Here is a 19,399-nt window from a genome sequence, read left to right as displayed (position 1 = left end):
GACATCTACAACCCGCACCTTTACATTAACTTAGACGGAGGTGCTAAAAATCCATTTAGCTGGAATTAGTAGAATTTGATGGGCTTCTTTGTGGTTTAATTAAATCCAACATGAACAAATTTCAATATATATAAGGAAAAAGTAAATCAGTAAAGAGAGGAAGAGAGAAAATATTTATTTATTTTCTTTTATTACCATGATTCCATTCTGACTCTGACACACCAGATCAGTTTAGAAATCTACATGCTTGGGGCGCCTGGGTGGCGCAGTCGGTTAAGCATCCGACTTCAGCCAGGTCACGATCTCGCGGTCCGTGAGTTCGAGCCCCGCGTCAGGCTCTGGGCTGATGGCTCAGAGCCTGGAGCCTGTTTCCGATTCTGTGTCTCCCTCTCTCTCTGCCCCTCCCCCGTTCATGCTCTGTCTCTCTCTGTCCCAAAAATAAATAAACGTTGAAAAAAAAATTAAAAAAAAAAAAAAGAAATCTACATGCTTCATTCAGGGTTATCAACTACTTCAATAAGCCCCATAAACTCTACTCTATACCAAAATCCACTGAAGTATGTTAAACTATATCTTTGAAAAAATATTGTATGCATTGTTTTAAGGGCAAATTGGATCTAAAGTGCTTTCTGACATTCAATTAAGTAAATGAATTTACTTTTTGTACATTACAAAGGAACAAATAATAAGATTTCTATGAAATCCTGCAGAGACCATAACTTATTCACAGTATCACAGAACATTGGTAGCTCAAAAGAACATGGCCAATCAGGAGATTAAGATGAGGCCACCCCCCTCCCCCAAAAAAGAGATGAGGCCATCCCATAGATTTCACTGCCTGAGCTACCTAGTGGCTGGGATTCACACCCCAGGTATTTCCCAACTGTATTTCCTAACAAAAACATTTCATAGCAAAGGGGATTTTTAGCTACATAACCTTCAAGGCCCATTCAAATGCCACCTCCTCTATGAAGCCTCTCCTAATCCTCTCCTAATGTGTAAGAATGAATTTCATTCATCTCTAAAGGGCAGGTTATGGTACTTTACGCCTCTCTTACAACAATCATGCTTTCCATCTCATATCACTCTTTGTTTGGGGCCATACAGGGGAAATTCTATACTCCCCTCAAAAGATATTTAAGTCACCTTTGTATCCTAGAATACAGCACAATGCCTTGAACTTGGCAAGTGCTCACTACATGATTGAATGGTATTAGCCATATCCAAATCTATGTGATCGAGAGAGCTGGCCATTTTATTTTTCTAAAGCCAATTTCCTGGTTCACATTGATCTCTAAATACCCTCAAATGACCTTTCTATTTCTCCTCGAGCAAAGGACATTCTGGTTCCTAAGCCTTCTAGAGACTACCAGGAGTCAGGGCTGTAAACAACCAGGCCCTTGGACTCCCCAGTGACCTTGCTCTCTTTACCTAGAGCAACTGCCTGGGTAGCGGGACAGCTGACCTCTCCAGACCCTTGAAGAGTCTGCATTACTTCATCCAGAGGGACAGATGATAATAGTAAAAAGTATGCACAGTTTGGGACAAGGAATTTCATCCACTATGCTTTCAGAAAATAAGTGGGGGAGGGGGGCTAAAACAACATCTCAGCGGATCCCCTCATGGAACAGAAATGCACATTTAGTTTGCAAACGGGTATTAGACCTGAGCCTATAAAGCCTATTAGAGCCATATGTGATTTGCATATATGTATTGAAGTCTGAGTTTTCTAGGTGGCAAAAACCACCACCCAATTCCTGTATGACCCCAAACAAAGAGTAAGAGATACTAGTTATTAAATTTAAATTTCACTCCAGAATACCATTCCAGACTGACGGATGGCAGCCACACTTGTGAACACAGCATAATGTAGAAACTTGTCAAATCACTAAATCGAACACCTGAAACTATCATAACATTAACATCAACTATACTCAAAACAAAACAAAGCAACAGAATCATCCCATAGGCTGAACGTACCTCATTATAAGAAAAACAAAAAGCTTGCACTGTAGCCATACGATGCATTATTTGTGTGGAATCTGTTTTACAATGTTGGTGTGGTTCCCACCACCCTTTCCTTGAAACCTTGGAACCAGATGTGTTTGGGAGGATTTTTTTGGATGTGGGAAAATGGGGCATACACCATATATTAAGTAGCACTCTCATCAGGCTAGGGCAGCACACTCTATAATCAAACCCATTCTATCTCAAAACATTCCAACAACCACACTAAGGGGGTTAAACTAAAACTACAAACGGCCTCGTGTCAGTTCTTCTCAGGTTTTGCCACAAGATTAGGTCAGGTCAGACTTTCGCCTCCAAGTCACCAGTTTATAGTTGTGGAGTTCAGAGTTTCAGATGTGGAGCTGCGGGCCTGAATGATGAAAAACGACTCTCGTGTTGTAAGAAAAAATTGTATCATTTGGGATTGTTGCTATATATACTGATATTTACAGGGTCATGATTTCTTTTTTTTTTTTTAATTTTTTTTTAACGTTTATTTATTTTTGAGACAGAGAGAGACAGAGCATGAATGGGGGAGGGTCAGAGAAAGGGAGACACAGAATCCAAAACAGGCTCCAGGCTCTGAGCTGTCAGCACAGAGCCCGACGCGGGGCTCGAACTCACGGACCGCGAGATAGTGACCTGAGCTGAAGTCGGCTGCTTAACCAACTGAGCCACCCAGGCGCCCCTACAGGGTCATGATTTCACTGGAGTTACATACATAAAAAGAACAAAGGATTTTAATGAATTATTTAGTGATTTATTGTGTAAGCTTATTTTTTAAAATTTATTTATTAATTTTGAGAGAGAGAATGAACATGGGGGAAGGGGCAGAGAGAGAGAAAGAGAGAATCCCAAGCAGGCTCCACACTGTCAGCACGGAGCCCAACGCAGGGCTCAAACCCACAAACCGTGAGATCATGACCTGAACTGAAATCGAGTCCGATGTTTAACTGACTGAGCCACCCAGGTGCCCCTCTGATGTGATATTCTGCTAGTTTCAGTGGAGTTAGAAATCAACGTACACATGCACACACATATACACACACACATGCAGACATGTATGGTTTCTAACTAATCTGCTAAGAATTACAAACAAAAATTAAGGCAGGATGTCAAAATCAAATTTTAAAAGTGAAGTAGTATGCAAAAGCTCTTTGCCTTCTTATTTCTTTAAGTCCACTGCAGTGACCAGCAGGAAAAGGAGGGGGTTTTCCAGAGCAAATATCCCCATAGAAGTGTTTCTACCTAGTAAGGAGCCTACGGCGAAAAAGAAGGCCAGCCATTCTTCTACACCATGCGCTAGCTCACTCCCTTGCGACTTCAGCTGGGAGCACTTTTAGTGCCCCACGAGGAGCCTGTCTGGGCTCCAACTCGTCCCTCCAACTGGGGCTGAATAAGCCGGGGGAGACAGAGAACACAGGAGCAGGGTGGAGTGAGTGGTTTTAAAAGTTGTCCCAGGGGCGCCTGGGTGGCGCAGTCGGTTAAGCGGCCGACTTCAGCCAGGTCACGATCTCGCGGTCCGTGAGTTCGAGCCCCGCATCGGGCTCTGGGCTGATGGCTCGGAGCCTGGAGCCTGTTTCCGATTCTGTGTCTCCCTCTCTCTCTGCCCCTCCCCCGTTCATGCTCTGTCTCTCTCTGTCCCAAAAATAAATAAAAAACGTTGAAAAAAAAAATTTAAAAAAAAAAATAAATAAAAAAAAAAAAATAAAAGTTGTCCCAGACTTTCCTCTTTTCAAAAATGAAAGAAAGTGTGTCTCATTAGATAGTATTGGCTAATCCTTGGAACCTAAAAACAACAAAACAAAACAAAACCTGATGCTTCCTTTGAAAAAAGGTTTACTATTTGTAAAGGACGTTATTAAGAAAATCATTTACTAAGGGGTTTTTTTTTATATTACTTTTCTTTAAAAAATAAATGAATTAAGCAAGAACCTTCCATTTCAGATGAAGTCTTGACTTGGGCTTTGGCTTAGTATCTACAAAAGCACAGAAATCTGGGGGTGTAATGAAATCCTTATAATGGGCATTATTGCATGTACTATGTTTTTGATAATAAAAGTGATATGTATACATATGTATACAGTTTGATGTGTCAGAGAGCAATTTTTCAGAAGTTTTCTAGTTTGTATTGTTAGTTTTAGATATACATTTCTTTTTAAGGTGTCATTTAGCAAGTGTAGAGATTTATGTTTTATGTTTAGGTAATTATTCAGAATGGTATGAATCTATAATCACAGAAATTTGATGGACATGACCATCTTGTGTAGTAAGTGTTCCGAATGCAATCTAAATGGACATTCATGCCTGCAGAGGTAAACTAGCAACTTCTGTATCAACAAATCTTTCCCTAAAGTTTTACCTGTGATCATTTGCCTCTTAGTCATGGGTTTTAACATCCAGGATCCACCTGTCATAGTATACTACCACAAAGACATAATAAGAAAAATATCTTTAAGAATTCCTGGATTTCCTCTTTATCGGTCATGGTTGTATCTCCCACTCAATGCTAACAAGAAATCATTTAACCTCTTAATTTGCAGTAATTATAAATACCCCAACATTTTCAAAGAATTCCTTTTCACTTGATAAAGAATTAACATTCCTCAACTCATACACACTGTCTAGATAATAATAACTTACCTTTTGAGGGCTTTGCCTAAGACACTATGCTAAATGTCTCATAAAGATTATTTTTTCCCATTTTGTCCTATGACATAATAAATGTACAAGGTTAAACTGCATGTTTTGATTTCATCATTTCTTCTGAATTTTGGAAAGATTAAAAACATGGAATTTGTACTTTTAGACTTTAAATTTCGTGGTTGAGATGTCAAAATCTGACTCTTGATTTAGGCTCAGGTCATGATCTCACAGTTTATGAGATCGAGCCCCACAGCAGGCTCTGCATTGACAGCGTGGAGCCTGCTTGGGATTCTCTGTCTCCCTCTCTCTCTGCCCCTTCTTCACACGCACTTGCACACTCTCTCTCACTCTCAAAATAAGTAAATAAACATTTTTAAATAAATAAATTTATATATAAATAAATTTAATAAATAAATTCATATAAACAAATTTATTTATTTGTTGGGCAAATCATTCCACCAGGTAATCATTCAACCAAAGATCTAAGGTCTAAAGACCATTTTAAGTCTTATTTGCAAATCCAGAACATGTGCCTCTTTAAAAAAATTTTTTTTAATTTAACTTTTTTATTTTTTAAAATTTACATCCAAATTAGTTAGTATATAGTGAAGTAATGATTTCAGTAGATTCCTTAATGCCCCTTACCCATTTAGCCCATTTCCCCTCCCACAACCCCTCCAGCAACCCTGTTTGTTCTCCATATTTATGAGTCTCTTTTGTTTTGTCCCCCTCCCTGTTTTTATATTATTTTTGTTTCCCTTCCCTTATGTTCATCTGTTTTGTCTCTTAAAGTCCTCATATGAGTGAAGTCATATTTGTCTTTCTCTAATTTCACTTAGCATAATACCCGCCAGTTCCATCCACGTAGTTGCAAATGGCAAGATTTCATTCTTTTTGATTGCTGTATAATACTCCATTGTACATATATGCTGCATCTTCTTTATCCATTCAAACGTTGATGGACATTTGGGCTCTTGCCATACGTTGGCTATTGTTGATAGTGCTGCTATAAACATGAGGCGGGGGGTGGGGCATGTGTCCCTTCGAAACAGCACACCTGTATCCCTTGGATAAATGCCAAGTAGTGCAATTGCTGGGTCATAGGGTAGTTCTATTTTTAATTTTTTGAGGAACCTCCACACTGTTTTCCAGAGTGGCTGCACTGGCTTGCATTCCCACCAACAATGCAAAAGAGATCCTCTTTCTCTGCATCCTCACCAACATCTGTTGTTGCCTGAGTTGTTAATGTTAGCCATTCTGACAGGTGTGAGGTGGTATCTCATTGTGGTTTTGATTTGTATTTCCCTGATGATGAGTGATGTGGAGCATTTTTTCATGTGTCAGTTGGCCTTCTGGATGTCTTCCTTGGAGAAGCGTCTATTCATGTCTTTTGCCCATTTCTTCACTGGATTATTTGTTTTTTGGGTGTTGAGTTTGATAAGTTCTTTGTAGATTTTGGATACTAACCCTTTATCTGATATGTCATTTGCAAATATCTTCTCCCATTCCGTCGGTTGCCTTTTAGTTTTGCTGATTGTTTCCTTCTCTGTGCAGAAGCTTTTTATTTTGATGAGGTCCCAGTAGTTCATTTTTGCTTTTGTTTCCCTTGCCTCCGGAGACGTGTTGAGTAAGAAATTGCTGTGGCAAGATCAAAGAGGTTTTTCCTACTTTCTCCTTGAGGATTTTGATGGCTTCCTGTCTTACATTGAGGCCTTTCATCCATTTTGTGTATGGTGTAAGAAAGTGGTTCAGGTTCATTCTTCTGCATGTTGCTGTCCAGTTTTCCCAGCACCACTTGCTGTAGACTGTCTTTATTCCATTGGATATTCTTTCCTGCTTTGTCAAAGATTAGTTGGCCATACGTTTGTGGGTCCATTTCTAGGTTCTCTATTCTATTCCATTGATCTGAGTGTCTGTTCTTGTGCCAATACCATACTGTCTTGATGATTACACCTTTGTAGTATAGCTTGAAGTCTGGGAGTGTGATGCCTCCTGCTTTGGTTTACTTTTTCAAGGTTGGTTTGGCTATTCGGGGTCTTTTCTGGTTCCATACAAATTTTAGGATTATTTGTTCTAGCTCTGTGAAGAATGCTGGTGTTACTTTGATAGGGATCGCGTTGAATATGTAGATTGCTTTCGGTTGGATCGACATTTTAACAATATTTGTTCTTCCTATCCAGGAGCATGGAAGTTTTTTTGTGTCTTCTTCAATTTCTTTCATAAGCTTTCCATAGTTTTCAGCGTATAGATTTTTCACCTCATTGGTTAGGTTTATTCCTAGGTATTTTGGGGTTTTTGTTCTTTAAAATTTTTTTTAATGTTTATTTATTTTTGAGAGAGAGAGAGAGAGAGACACAGAATCTAAAGCAGGCCACAGGCTCTGAGCTGTCAGCACAGAGCCCGACGCAGGGCTTGAACTCACAAACGGTGAAATCATGACCTGAGCCAAAGTCAGACACTTAACCGACTGAGCCACCCAGGCACCCCTAGAATGTGTGCCTCTTTTAAATATGTCACAGATACCACCTAGGCTTCAGTGTTGGTTTGCAGAGCCCCCACTACATGAACAGAATTCCTGAACTTTCTTCACTTCAGAGCCCTATTTCCTATGTCCTCCTTTCAATCCTAATGAAGTTACACCAAGTCAGGCTCATGTTGGTTAATATGCATTATACAGTACACTCGTAACAAAACACAGCACTGTGACCTGGAAGTGATATCATATCCTCTCCAGAGAAAAGGGAAAAGCGTGAGCTAAGTAGCCCTCACTTAGAAGAGGAGTTAAAATATTAGTACTTCGTGTTTTCTTCATCAAGTTACTTCTTAAATTAATCTGCCTCCCAAAAGTTATACCTCTTTTTAGTTAGCATGGTGAGACTCCTGGCCATTGCAGGGGGGCGGGGGGAGGAGTACTACTGCTTGTTACCAGAAGGTTCTGAAACCAAACAAAGAGCATTTAAAGCTATAAAATTACTCACCCTACATTTCATTGGTTACTTAATTACAGCATGTATGCAACTTCAAATAAAATATTTTTTAAACTGTGATTCTAACAACTCCAAGTTTAAGTGGGGAGAGGAAGAGTTACCATAATTTGAAAAGATTTAGGGTCACTTTCAGTTCCCTTTTTCATTTCAATTCCCTCCCCTTCTCTTTACACACACACACACATCAAAGTAGTAACAGTCTGTTTAATAAAACTGAAGGTATCTGTGGAATTATTACCAGAAATTACTTTTGTACCTAGTTTGAGACTGAATGATTCACTGCATTTCCCTTAATCCTTAAGTTGCATATTCATTGCTGTATTTTCCTCTAAGTGCCGTCACTTAAATTGTCATGTAAAATAGGGCAAATCAGGGTCAGTTTATATAAGCGGCATCAATCTGAAGAACTTCTATCAGTCTTTATTTCGAGGCATTATGCAAAGAAAACTGACATTAAGAGAGCCTTAACTGACAGCAAATGAAATCAATCAGCAAATCACTAAGCCATAATAAACTCACTCAATTTGTAGATAACCCTTCCCTTTCCAGGTCTTCCCCTAGTCAGTCCATCAAACACTGTTTTTTGTCCAAGCAGCTAAAATGATAGCAATTCTGTGGCAGCATTTGAAAGCTCAAGTGCTCACAGACTTCGGTCTCTCAATAATAAGTATTAAGAGGTATTATCTAGTAAGGTTATACTTATACTTAAATAGGCTTCAAAAATGAGGGGAAAAAAAGCTAGAGAAAGGGTCAAGTTTGGGATTCAGCTTTTGCCTCTTAACATTAATGACAAAGAAATTATGTTCGTATCACTTAGCAGCTTTTCTACTTGGAGCTACTTGGAGCTGACTGTTGTAACCAAAAAAATAAAATGCTCTGTACTTTCATGTTTTGTGTTTTTGTTTTTAACTAAATGTGTCTGAAACATTTCACACACAGGCAAATATCGCCACCATTTCAGAGATGGAATCTGAAGTCCCACTAAAAAAATATAAATGGTGTAAATAAAGGCAACAGAGTTCAAAGAAAATATGAAAACAGTAGTAATTCTTTTTTTGTTTTTTTTTTAATGTTTATTTATTTTTGAGAGACAGAGAGCAAGTAGGGGAGGGGCAGCGAGAGAGGGAGACACAGAATCTGAAGCAGGTTCCAGGCTCTGAGCTGTCAGCACAGAGCCCGACACAGGGTCTCGAAGAACTCAGTAACACTCACTAACGGGGAGATGGTGACCTGAGGCAAAGTTGACCGACTGAGCCACGCAGGCGCCCCTAGTAATTCTTTAGTTACTTTGTATAACAATTCTTCAAATGGAAGTACAAAGTGTTAAACCGGGGCTTTATTCTGAACTGTGAGGAAACACCAAGATTGTGAACATTCTGTTCTGCTACTCAAGTGCCAATTGTACCAAAGAAGTCATCAATCGAAAACTCCAAGAGCTGAAACACTAAAACTTTCCTTGATGGACGGAAGTCACTTGTCCTGCCCCCAGGCCTGTTTGCAGCTCACTCCAATACAGTTTATATTAACACAGCATTTTACAGCAAAAAAGCACCCTAGCACGCACACTAGGCCGTCTGATTTCCCCAGGCCTGCGAGTGAAAGCTGGACGGGCTTCACGTCCTCACCTGCAGAGGATATGGGGGGCTCCAGGCTACAGTGCAAGCAGGACTTGAATCCAAGCATTCTGGCTCTCCCCATAGGCTTTCTCCAATATGATGGTGTTCGCCTCTTTCCCAAGCAAACAGAATTATTTTATCTCCTCCAAATACTGTGCTGTTAGTAAAGTCATTCCTACTCTGATCAACATGATGTTTCCAGGAAACTCAACGACACACGGAAAATTGTGGATTCACGATTGCCAACTTCCCTATGATCTGACTTACTTGCCTGTTTGTAGAAGGACAAAAATCTCAACCCGAAATTGAAAACGAAGCAAGCTCACACCTGATCCAGGAATGTTTATATGCCAAATATTCAAAGGAAAACACTTTTAAAGATACCTATTAGTGCTGTTTAATTTTTAAACTTTCTCCATATATGTCATATGACCTTCATAATTGCCCCAAGATGCAGTAGGGCACATATTGTCACTTCTGTGTTACGGTGGTAGGGTCCGCTCCCTAAGGAAATAAAAAAAAAAACAAAACCTCTGGGCGCCTGGGTGGCTCAGTCAGTTAAGCGTCCAACTTCGGCTCAGGTCATGATCTCACGGTTTGTGAGTTCGAGCCCCTTGTCGGGCTCTGTGCTGACAGCTCAGAGCCTGGAGCCTGTTTCAGATTCTGTGTCTCCCTCTCTCTCTGCCCCTCCCCTGCTCATGCTCTGTCTCTCTCTGTCTCAAAAAAAAAAAATAGGACATTTAAAAAAAAATTTTTTTTAAAGAAAAAAATAACTCAAGGTAACTTGGCTATGTGCAGACATGTCAACATCCCTTATGACCTTGTAACACGAGACCACTTAATGAGACTGCATATTTGTGTGTCTTACCATATATGAGAGACAAAGAAGTAGGAAATACACAAAAAACTATGCCACATGGCATTCGGGGCTCAGTTCTTTGGGTACAAACCCAACTGAGTCGTGCCGGCAGGAATAAAGTTGCTTCCTAGAAAGAAAAGCCTCGTTGTCACGATTCCATGTGCGAGAATCCTGCTACATTACAGGTGACAAGCTGATGCACCAGAAGAGCTAAGGGCCAATCGCTCACAGAAAATAGTGATCCTCGCCTAGAACTCCAATAGCACCGTCAGCCTGTTCATCCTTCACAAGAAGGGATGGTGTATTTCCTTGCAAAAAACACAGTTGGACAAAACAATGACAAGTCCTGCTACCTGTATGATTTGTGTCTACAGGGGGAAGGACTTCATCGTTCTACAGCCAGTCCTGTTACTTTCTAGTAAAGTTGCATAACCTCTTCAAACCCCTGGGATCCTGACTCTGCTATGATTTTATCTTCTTCCTAATTATTCTTCCTTAAAATAAACAAAGGAAGAAGTGATTAAAAACAAAACTGGACGGGGCACCTGGGTGACTCAGTTGGTCAAGTGTCCACTCTTGGTTTTGGCTCAGGTCATGATCTCTTGCTTTCGTGAGATGGATCACGGCATCGGGCTCTGTGCTGACATTGCGGAACCTGCTTGGGATTCTCTCTCTCTCTTTCTCTCCCTCTCTCTGCCTCTCCCCGCTCATGCTGTCTCTGTCTCTCTCAAAAATAAGTGAATAAACTTTAAAAAAAAAACTGGAAAAAGGACTTCATGAATCATGCCTAGTTTTTAAAGAATTCCTCTCAGATTTTACTTAGTGTCAGTTCAGATCACTGATACCAGGTCACTCCCAGAGGGACTAATTCTAGAATATTTTCAGCTGAGTTAAGGATTAAGGAGTTATGAGATTCCTCAATATGAGGTTTTGTGCAGCAGAAGCTTAATACAGATGCATTTCCTTCTCTTCATATGTCATCCTGTCCATTTCTTTCTTTTTAAAAAAAATTTTTGGGGCGCCTGGGTGGCGCAGTCGGTTAAGCGTCCGACTTCAGCCAGGTCACGATCTCGCGCTCCGTGAGTTCGAGCCCCGCGTCGGGCTCTGGGCTGATGGCTCAGAGCCTGGAGCCTGCTTCCGATTCTGTGTCTCCCTCTCTCTCTGCCCCTCCCCCGTTCATGCTCTGTCTCTCTCTGTCCCAAAAATAAACGTTGAAAAAAAAAAAAAATTTTTTAAAAAAAATAAAAAAAAAAAAAAAATTTTTAATGTTTATCTTTGAAAGAGAGAGAGAGAGAGAGTGCAAGCAGGCGAGGGGCAGAGAGAGGGAGAACAGAATCCAAAGCAGACTCCAGGCTCTGGGCTGTCAGCACAGAGCCCAACGCAGGGTTTGAACTCACGGACCTGAGCCAAAGTCAGACACTTAACCCGCTGAGCCACCCAGGCACCACCCAGGCACCCCTCATCCTATCCTTTTCAAAAGGCAACGATGAAAGTCCCAGCAACAATCAAAAACACCAATCTGAAATAAAACCCATGATGCAAGATGTAAAATATCTCATCTGCTAAATATTTTAAAAGAACTTCTTATAACTCCTTACTTGAATAGTTTTTAGAAATCTTAGCCATCAGTACCCAAGCTATGTTTTAACAATAAATGTAAAAAAAAAACAAAAAACCTCTTTTTACAATAAGTCTTTAAAAATAAGGTATAAGGACTGAGAAAAGAATGGTAGCATATATCACCAGGTAAAATATATGAACCAAAAAAAAAAGCATAATTTGACATTGTTACTCTACCATTCTGCTCTAGAATTCTGATTGATGTATTTCCTTCCCCCACTCCACCACCATCATTACCACCCCAAAAATAAAGTGCAAATCAAACAGGCACCAGAAGGGAAGGAATGAGGAAGGGAAAGAGGGAGGATGAGAAGGCAAACAACAATGTCAAAGTGCACAATAATGATGGACACGCTGGGTTTTCTGGGCCATCAAGAACGAAACTCTTAGCAGATAACAGATCGAAGACCATGAGGTCTAACTCATAATGACCACAGCCAAGGTTTAAGCGCTCACACTTAATTATTTAATTGTTATCCCAATTTGCAACACAGTCTTAAAGTCAGTCCTCTGCACACATCAACAGCTGAACATTCTGTTTTGTTTCATTCAGCCTTCCTTAGAGCTCAGTTACCGGGAGATTTTGAAGAAATTATCAAATCTTCAGAGAAGGATTCTCAACTTTTAACTAGCAAATAACAAAAATGCTTTTCCAACAACTCACCTCAGACAGTTTTCCGACAACCACCTCAGAAAATGCCATTTACTCTTGTGGGTGCCAACAGCAAGAGCAAACACGCTGATTCTTACGTTGATCCTCAGGTTAGGCCTCAAACCTAGGACATCTAGAGTCCTCACTGGCACAATTTATACTCTGTGAGCTACAGACTACAGCTGTCAAGCAGGTGGGTAAGGCAAAGATGGCATTCTTCATCAAAACGTGTTTATTCTCACATGGACCCTATGGTTTTTCCAGCTAATTGCTTTTGCCTGACAAACAGCTCTTCCCTTCTCTGGACAGTACCTTCCAACCTTTGAAGAGGGTAGCATTTCAACATTCCATTCGACCCCACCACCTGAGTCTAAAATCATTTTATGTTCTTTCATTTAAAAGATACTTTCATTTTAGAAGTTAAAGAGAATTGCACACACTCTCCTGGATAACAACTTTAGATAAGCTTAAAATCTTTTTGACGCCTTATTACATTACCAAAAAGGTCAGATTTCCAATAATCTCAAACACTCAGAGCACAGCTATGCACCCAGAAATAAATGAAAAAGAGTATCTGTGAAACAAACAGCAGTCACCAAATATTCTCTATACCTCACTATGGAGACTCTTAGACTAAACGCTGGCAACTCTGGAAATCAAGAACCCAGTGACAACGGGCATCTGAAATCAGGGAAGATCTAAATTATATAAAGGAGATAACACTTCCCTTTAGTAATGGAAAATAAAGAACCAAACTTTTAAGAAGGAAACTAAAAGCCTAACAGAGGTCATTTAGGAGTAAACTGGAAGTCTTTTTCAGGGACACTTGAGGAATGTATATCAGATCCTTCGAATGTGCGTAACCTTAGAGGCAGCAACCCCACGCATTCATCCTAAAGAATTATGCAACAGCGAACAAAACCAAGTTCCTGGCCTCATGCAGCTTTCGTGTTAGTGGACAGCTAATAGACGCTGAGCGTTTACAATGCACCTGTCACTATTCTGAGCACTTTATATGCTAACCCATTCATCATCACACCAACATTAGGAGTTAGAAATTTTTGTTATCTTCACTTCACAGATGAAAGTCCAAAATACACAGTAAGTAAGTAAAAAGTAAAGTAAGTAACTTTTCCAGTTAGCCTCTTTTGCAGTTTTATCCTCTCCGCTATTTCCTCACAAATGAAACTGTATTCTACAGACAGACCCTTCCTTTATTCTTTTTCCCTCTTGACAATCTTAAGACGCGCGCGCGCGCGCACACACACACACACACACACACACACACGCACACACACAGCAAGCCATGGTTTACAAAAGGCAGAAATAAAAAGCATGAATGGATCCTATTCACTGGATACGTAACCTCTAGCAATTTATTGCATCTCAATAAACTTTAGCTCCTTCCTTTATAAAAGAGAAAATCACAGCACCTATTCATACCGTTGTTGCAGGGATTAAATGAGATAGCAAATGTAAAGTGGCTAGCACAGTGACTGGTACAGAATAAGTACTCAACAAATGTCAACTATTTATATTGTTCCTTGTTGCTTATTATTGAATGAGGGTGGAGACACAAACATTTATTACATGCCTGCTAATATTTGCCAGATAATAAATGCATTACAGGGGCACCGGGGGGGAGGGGGAGTCAGTTAAGTGTCCAACTTCGGCTAAGGTCACAATCTCAGGGTTCGTGAACTCGAGCCCTGCACTGAGCTCTCTATTCTCAGCACAGAGCCCACTTTGGATCCTCTGCCCCCTCCACTGCTCTCTCTCTCTCTCTCAAAACTAAATAAACATAAAAATATTTTTAATGCATTACATAGCTTAATTATTGAGAAAAAAATTCAAAGTATAAGATAATGAGTGATCGGTATTATCTTTATAAAATATGGACAGCATATTTTTTATGACAAAGTCCTGTGCATTCACATTATACTGGACTTTTCAGCTACACCTAACTTGTCTAATCTAGGTGTTTTAATTTTTTTCTGGTTGACTGATAACACTATCGTTTGGGAGATAAAAGCACAGGTAACAATAGTATGGACTTGCCATAAGAGCTCAGGCAAAGGGTTTCGTTGGAGACATGGTCTCACAGGAACATCAAGTAACATGGAAAAGTAAATAGGGAGCTGATGCTGATATTAATCAAAGTTATTTAAAGCTTTTGAAGAAACAAAGAAGAGTATATGAAGCCAATGGAAAGATAGAGAGAAAAAGATCCTAAATAACCATTCCTCCATGTAAAACACACACACCCTTAAAAGTAATGAAAACAGGGGCGCCTGGGTGGCTCAGTCGGTTGGGCATCTGACTTCGGCTCAGGTCATGATCTCACGGTCTGTGAGTTCGAGCCCCGCGTCGGGCTCTGTGCTGACAGCTCCGAGCCTGGAGCCTGCTTCGGATTCTGTGTCTCCCTCTCTCTGCTCCTCCCCCACTCACGCTCGCTCTCTCTTCCTCTCTCTCTCAAAAATAAATAAAGCTTAAAAAAAATTTTTTTAATAAAAAAAATAAAAAATAAAAGTAATGAAAACAAGCCACTGGTGCCAGCTTCCTCTTTACGAGGGTCCCATAGTGGCTGCAGTCATAACTGCTACCATACACTGCCTGCTCTCTTGGCTAAGCACCGTGTTCGCTACTTGACATGCGTTGCCTCACTTAATGCTACTACAAGCCTGAGAAATTGGCAGGACTACGCCTTTTTTTTTTTTTTCTTTTGCGGACAATAAAATTGAAGCTAAATGCTAGCAGAGCTCAGAGACTACATTTTTCTGAACTGAATTTTCTCCCGGGGGAGAGCATAAGTCACCTGCTCTCCTGGGTCCGGCGGGGAAAGGGTAAGCCTCTTCACCATTCCCTCGTGCTCACTGTTCCTCCTTCCATTTTGGAGCCTCCCATTTTGGAAGAGACAGACGGGGACAGCTCCTACTGCTCCAGTGATGGCTGTACAGGTTGGCCGAATGGTTGGACACTACCACATCCTGCACAGTGATCCTCTCCTCGGCACGATCAAAGGACACGTGCTCTCTGAACAGTCTGCCCCATCAGCACCGAGTACGAAGCCAAACGGACACTGAATCCCTAAATATGTGTGTACCACACTTAGCATAAATATACATATTTACATACTGCAAAAAGGTGAAAAGTAGTGTTCCATAATATTAGCCTGTCAAGTGGAAGCAAAATTTCTTTCTCTGTAAATTTGTCCACAATACAGCATAAACTATGACCTACATCTTACATAGATGCATAATGAATATTTTGTAAACGGAAGGAAAATCCCACTATATACATCTCAGAGGCTGCGCGCTTACCATTTAACACAGGTGTCTAGACTTTCTTCCAGTATCAGATTTTACCAGTTCAGGCTTTGCAGTCAAACAACACCTACACTTGAATTCAGGCTCCGGGACCTGCCCCTTACTTGCTGTTGATGTGGAGCGTTACCTGTTGTAGTTGTTTTTCAATTGTAAAATGCAAATGATGCCATTATTTGACATATAACGCCACATGTGACAGGTCCATTGTGAGAATTAGACAGCATGAAGTATTTAATGAACTAAGCATGATACCTCGTTCATAGTAAGTGGTCACTGACACGGTAGCTATTAATATGAAAATTTAGGTCATCAATTACTACAGAGCCTTTCTTCTCAAAGTACTCCAAAGCCTACCACAATTCTGTGTGTGTGTGTGTCTGTCTGTCTGTCTGTCTCCCTGCCTGTGTCTGTGTGTCTGTGGAAAAAACTATTATGGCCCAAGTCATGTGTTCTTGTCCGCATGGAGTACTGAACTTCAATTCATGACTAACCTGACGTGTACATCCCAGCACGTCACTGCAAAACAAGCCCAAGTGTTTAGGCATTGGCCTTGTGCGTAAGTATTTCTAGTAGAACTTGGAAGAGACAGCAGTTTGAAATATGGGTCTCTACATTTCCTTCTGGCTCTTCACTGATGTCAGAACCATAGAGAGTTCATGCTTTTCCCCCCAAAACTGGCATTCTGAGGATCAGTCTCTTTCCAAATCACTAAAATCTACAGTTTGGGGGAAGTCTTTATTTCTGAATTATGACAAGTCCTGAGCCCTCTGAGATTCTGAATCAAGATAGCCAAGTACAGGATTATTTTATGGCCACTAGAAAAATCTCAAATCATATTGTATTTGTGGTTGCAATGAATTCATAAATAATGGTAATCAAATTTAAAATGTACATCTTAATCTTGTACTAAATAATGGTATGGTATTCCAGCCTATAACTGAAAATAAAAACATTTTATGCTTAGTTTTAAATCACGTATATATTTTAAATATATTGGTGGACAACCTAATGAAAGAAATGAGCATTCTTTCTTTGTAAACCATTAATTTGGGCACTAATAGCAAATTAAATTAGGGTATGGAACATGGAGAAAAAAATTACCAGAGCCCCACTTGGACTGATATTAATTTTGTACAAAATTAAAATTCCACAGAGTCATACACTAAAGAAGGATGAAGTTTATTTTAAACCTCAAAATGCGAAACAGAAACTGAGTTTTAAGAGCTATTTCTCTCTTCAATACACTGAAAATTCTAGAATGCTACTAAACAAGAACAGCCTCTTTTGAAATACCAGGCTTCCTACAGTTTACACAATGTTGATAGGTTTTTCTAATAAAGGCATTGGGCATTAAAAGGCAAATAAAGCATGTACCGAATTTTGTTCCGTCCAACTAAAAAACTGTCCTAACCCTCAGGAAAAAAAAAAAATGCCCACAATAACACAATAGTAACCTTGATTAGAAAGATACCTACAGCATCTGAAAAGGAGTATGCTCTGGAAAAAAAATTTCTTTATTAAGTTGATTTTACAATTATTTGAGGTTTCAGGATTTGGTACTTTGAGTTTTATAAATGAAATAACCCAATCTGCACATATTATTATGTCGTTCATTAAAACTAAAAATCAAGGGGAAATGCTCCTCAGTGCAAAAAGTCCAGTAAGGTTCTACATTTGCTTAAATTAAATTGCTACCTAAGAAATATTGGCTATACTTCGGAATTAACATTGAAAATTTTCAAATATCTCTCCTGATAATTTTCTCTACAGTGATTTATTTAAAACAATAAGAGCTACAAATTGAGACTAGCTTAAAGAGATAACAGCCTAGTGTCTTATTGTCCTCTGCTGACAGGAAAGCGTGTTCTTTACATACTGTACTTAGCTATAAAACACACATTTTTCCTTGGTAAGAAAAAAAAATACTTTTCTGGCTTACTTAACAGGCTATTTCGAGGCTTTAAAGAAAAAAACACACAATTATTTGTGAAATAGGGTTACACGGTAGAAGAAAAATTAAGAAGAATTATTTGCATCTCCTTTAAGTTATTCACAATACTTTGAGGCTTTCCTTCTCTCCAGTTAGTGCAATTTATTTTTCTATGCGTCTCAGTAGCAAACAATGTTATTTAGACTCTAACCTGGCACGCTACAACCTCTGGCCCGCCCTTGAGCCCCTCCATTGCAAAGGTCTCCAGGTGCAGTTTGGGTAGCTGCAGGGTGAAGTCATTCCTACTTGCCGCAGTCCGTGACAGCGAGATCTGATCTCTGACCTAAAGGGAAAAAAACAGCATCAATGGTAATTCCCCTTCAGACACATTAACTGGGATGAACTGGGTCCCCTTGAGCCCACTGAGTGGACTTGCATTGATCGCTGGACCTGAAATCCATGAATAAATTTAGGACTAATTGATTTTTCGTTGCAAATAAATCTCTAATTCAGAGTGCTGGGGGAGAATGTTAAGAAGAAAAAGCATCCTCCTGCTTGAAATGAGGGAGGGAAGACGAGTCACTGGAGCTCTTCTGATCAAGAGGTTTTGAATTATTTTTTCACCGTTCCACCCTCAAAGAAAAAAGAAAGGAGGAAAAAAACATCCACAAAATCGAAAACAAACAGCAATCTCCTAATTATTATCATTTTTTAAATAACATGTTTAATTTAACTGGTATTAACTGATACATATTAGACAAGACAGTTATTTGGTACTGGTCTTTGAAAAGAAAACTTCAATAATATGTACCCTGGAATAAAAACAAATATACTCAACACACAAGGAGACTTAAAAATATACCAGTCAGAGGTTTATTTGCCCATTTTCTTCTTACTAAACTTGAGTCTTAGCGACTAAATACATATAAACCAACTCAGTCACGCAACTTCTAAATAAGATAATGAATGAAATCAGTGGTATTTGTACTATATTTTAAGTATTCGGAAAGGCAACAATACAAACATCACAGATACAGGAGAAACACCATTCTCTAGCCAATACAGGTATCACATGCAGTTGATATTACACTGCCACCTTCTGGACAAATGAGAAACTACTCCCTATATGCTGTATACAGATAAAAGAAAATGCTCAAAAACCGGTCTGTTTTCATTTTTAATTTCCAAAGTTATTAAAAGCCTTAAAAATTGCACAGTTTAGTTTTCCATAATATCAGTGAGCTCTCATTTTTAATTATATAGTTTCATGATAGTAGGTTTCATACACAGGCATATTTTCTAACTTTCCCTATGCCTGACTTGGTTTTAAAAACGTATCTCTTTGCTACCACATATTTGATAAATATTACACAACTAGCTTAAAGCCACAGGATCAAAAGTGTTTTTTATGAAGTAGTAAAGGTCAAGAATGGGAGAACTATAAAAATAGCACTAATTTCTCAAATAAATATATTTATATCTCTACTTTTACCTGAGCGGCTTCAAATGTAACTTGGCGACAATATATGATAGAAAACTCTCCTTCGCTTTTCCATTCTACTTGGGAAGCTTGTAAAACCTGTTTGAGTTATTTCTTGTTTTATGAATGAACCACCATACTGCGTAGGGTCTCCTTACACCAGTAAACACACACAAACATATGATGACATCTTTAACTGTTCATGCTAATCTATGGTTATAAAACTCTTTATATTCCCAAGTTGAGCAGAAGACTTTCTGTCAATAAGTGAATGTC

The 19,399-nt window shown here is 39.4% G+C and overlaps 1 protein-coding gene across 11 annotated transcripts in view; it reads right to left on the bottom strand.

The window, feature by feature from the left end:
- CCDC171 (coiled-coil domain containing 171) overlaps nt 1-19,399 on the bottom strand; it is a 308,212-nt gene that overhangs the window by 62,029 nt on the left and 226,784 nt on the right. For 10 of the 11 annotated variants that reach the window (XM_086685350.1, XM_086685347.1, XM_086685345.1 and 7 more), the window contains one exon: nt 17,855-17,986. The exons of the other annotated variant lie outside the window; for it this stretch is intronic. In XM_086685350.1, the coding sequence (XP_086541476.1) occupies nt 17,855-17,986 (132 nt within the window). The remainder of the gene's footprint in view (nt 1-17,854; nt 17,987-19,399) is intronic. 11 annotated transcript variants of the gene reach the window in all.

Source organism: Puma concolor, chromosome D4 (assembly GCF_028749965.1).
Source record: "Puma concolor isolate L17-30 chromosome D4, mPumCon1.1.hap2, whole genome shotgun sequence".
In the NCBI taxonomy this organism is placed as follows: Eukaryota; Metazoa; Chordata; class Mammalia; order Carnivora; family Felidae; genus Puma; species Puma concolor.
Note: the sequence above shows the minus strand (reverse complement) of the source record. Positions and strands in the feature narration are given on the sequence as shown.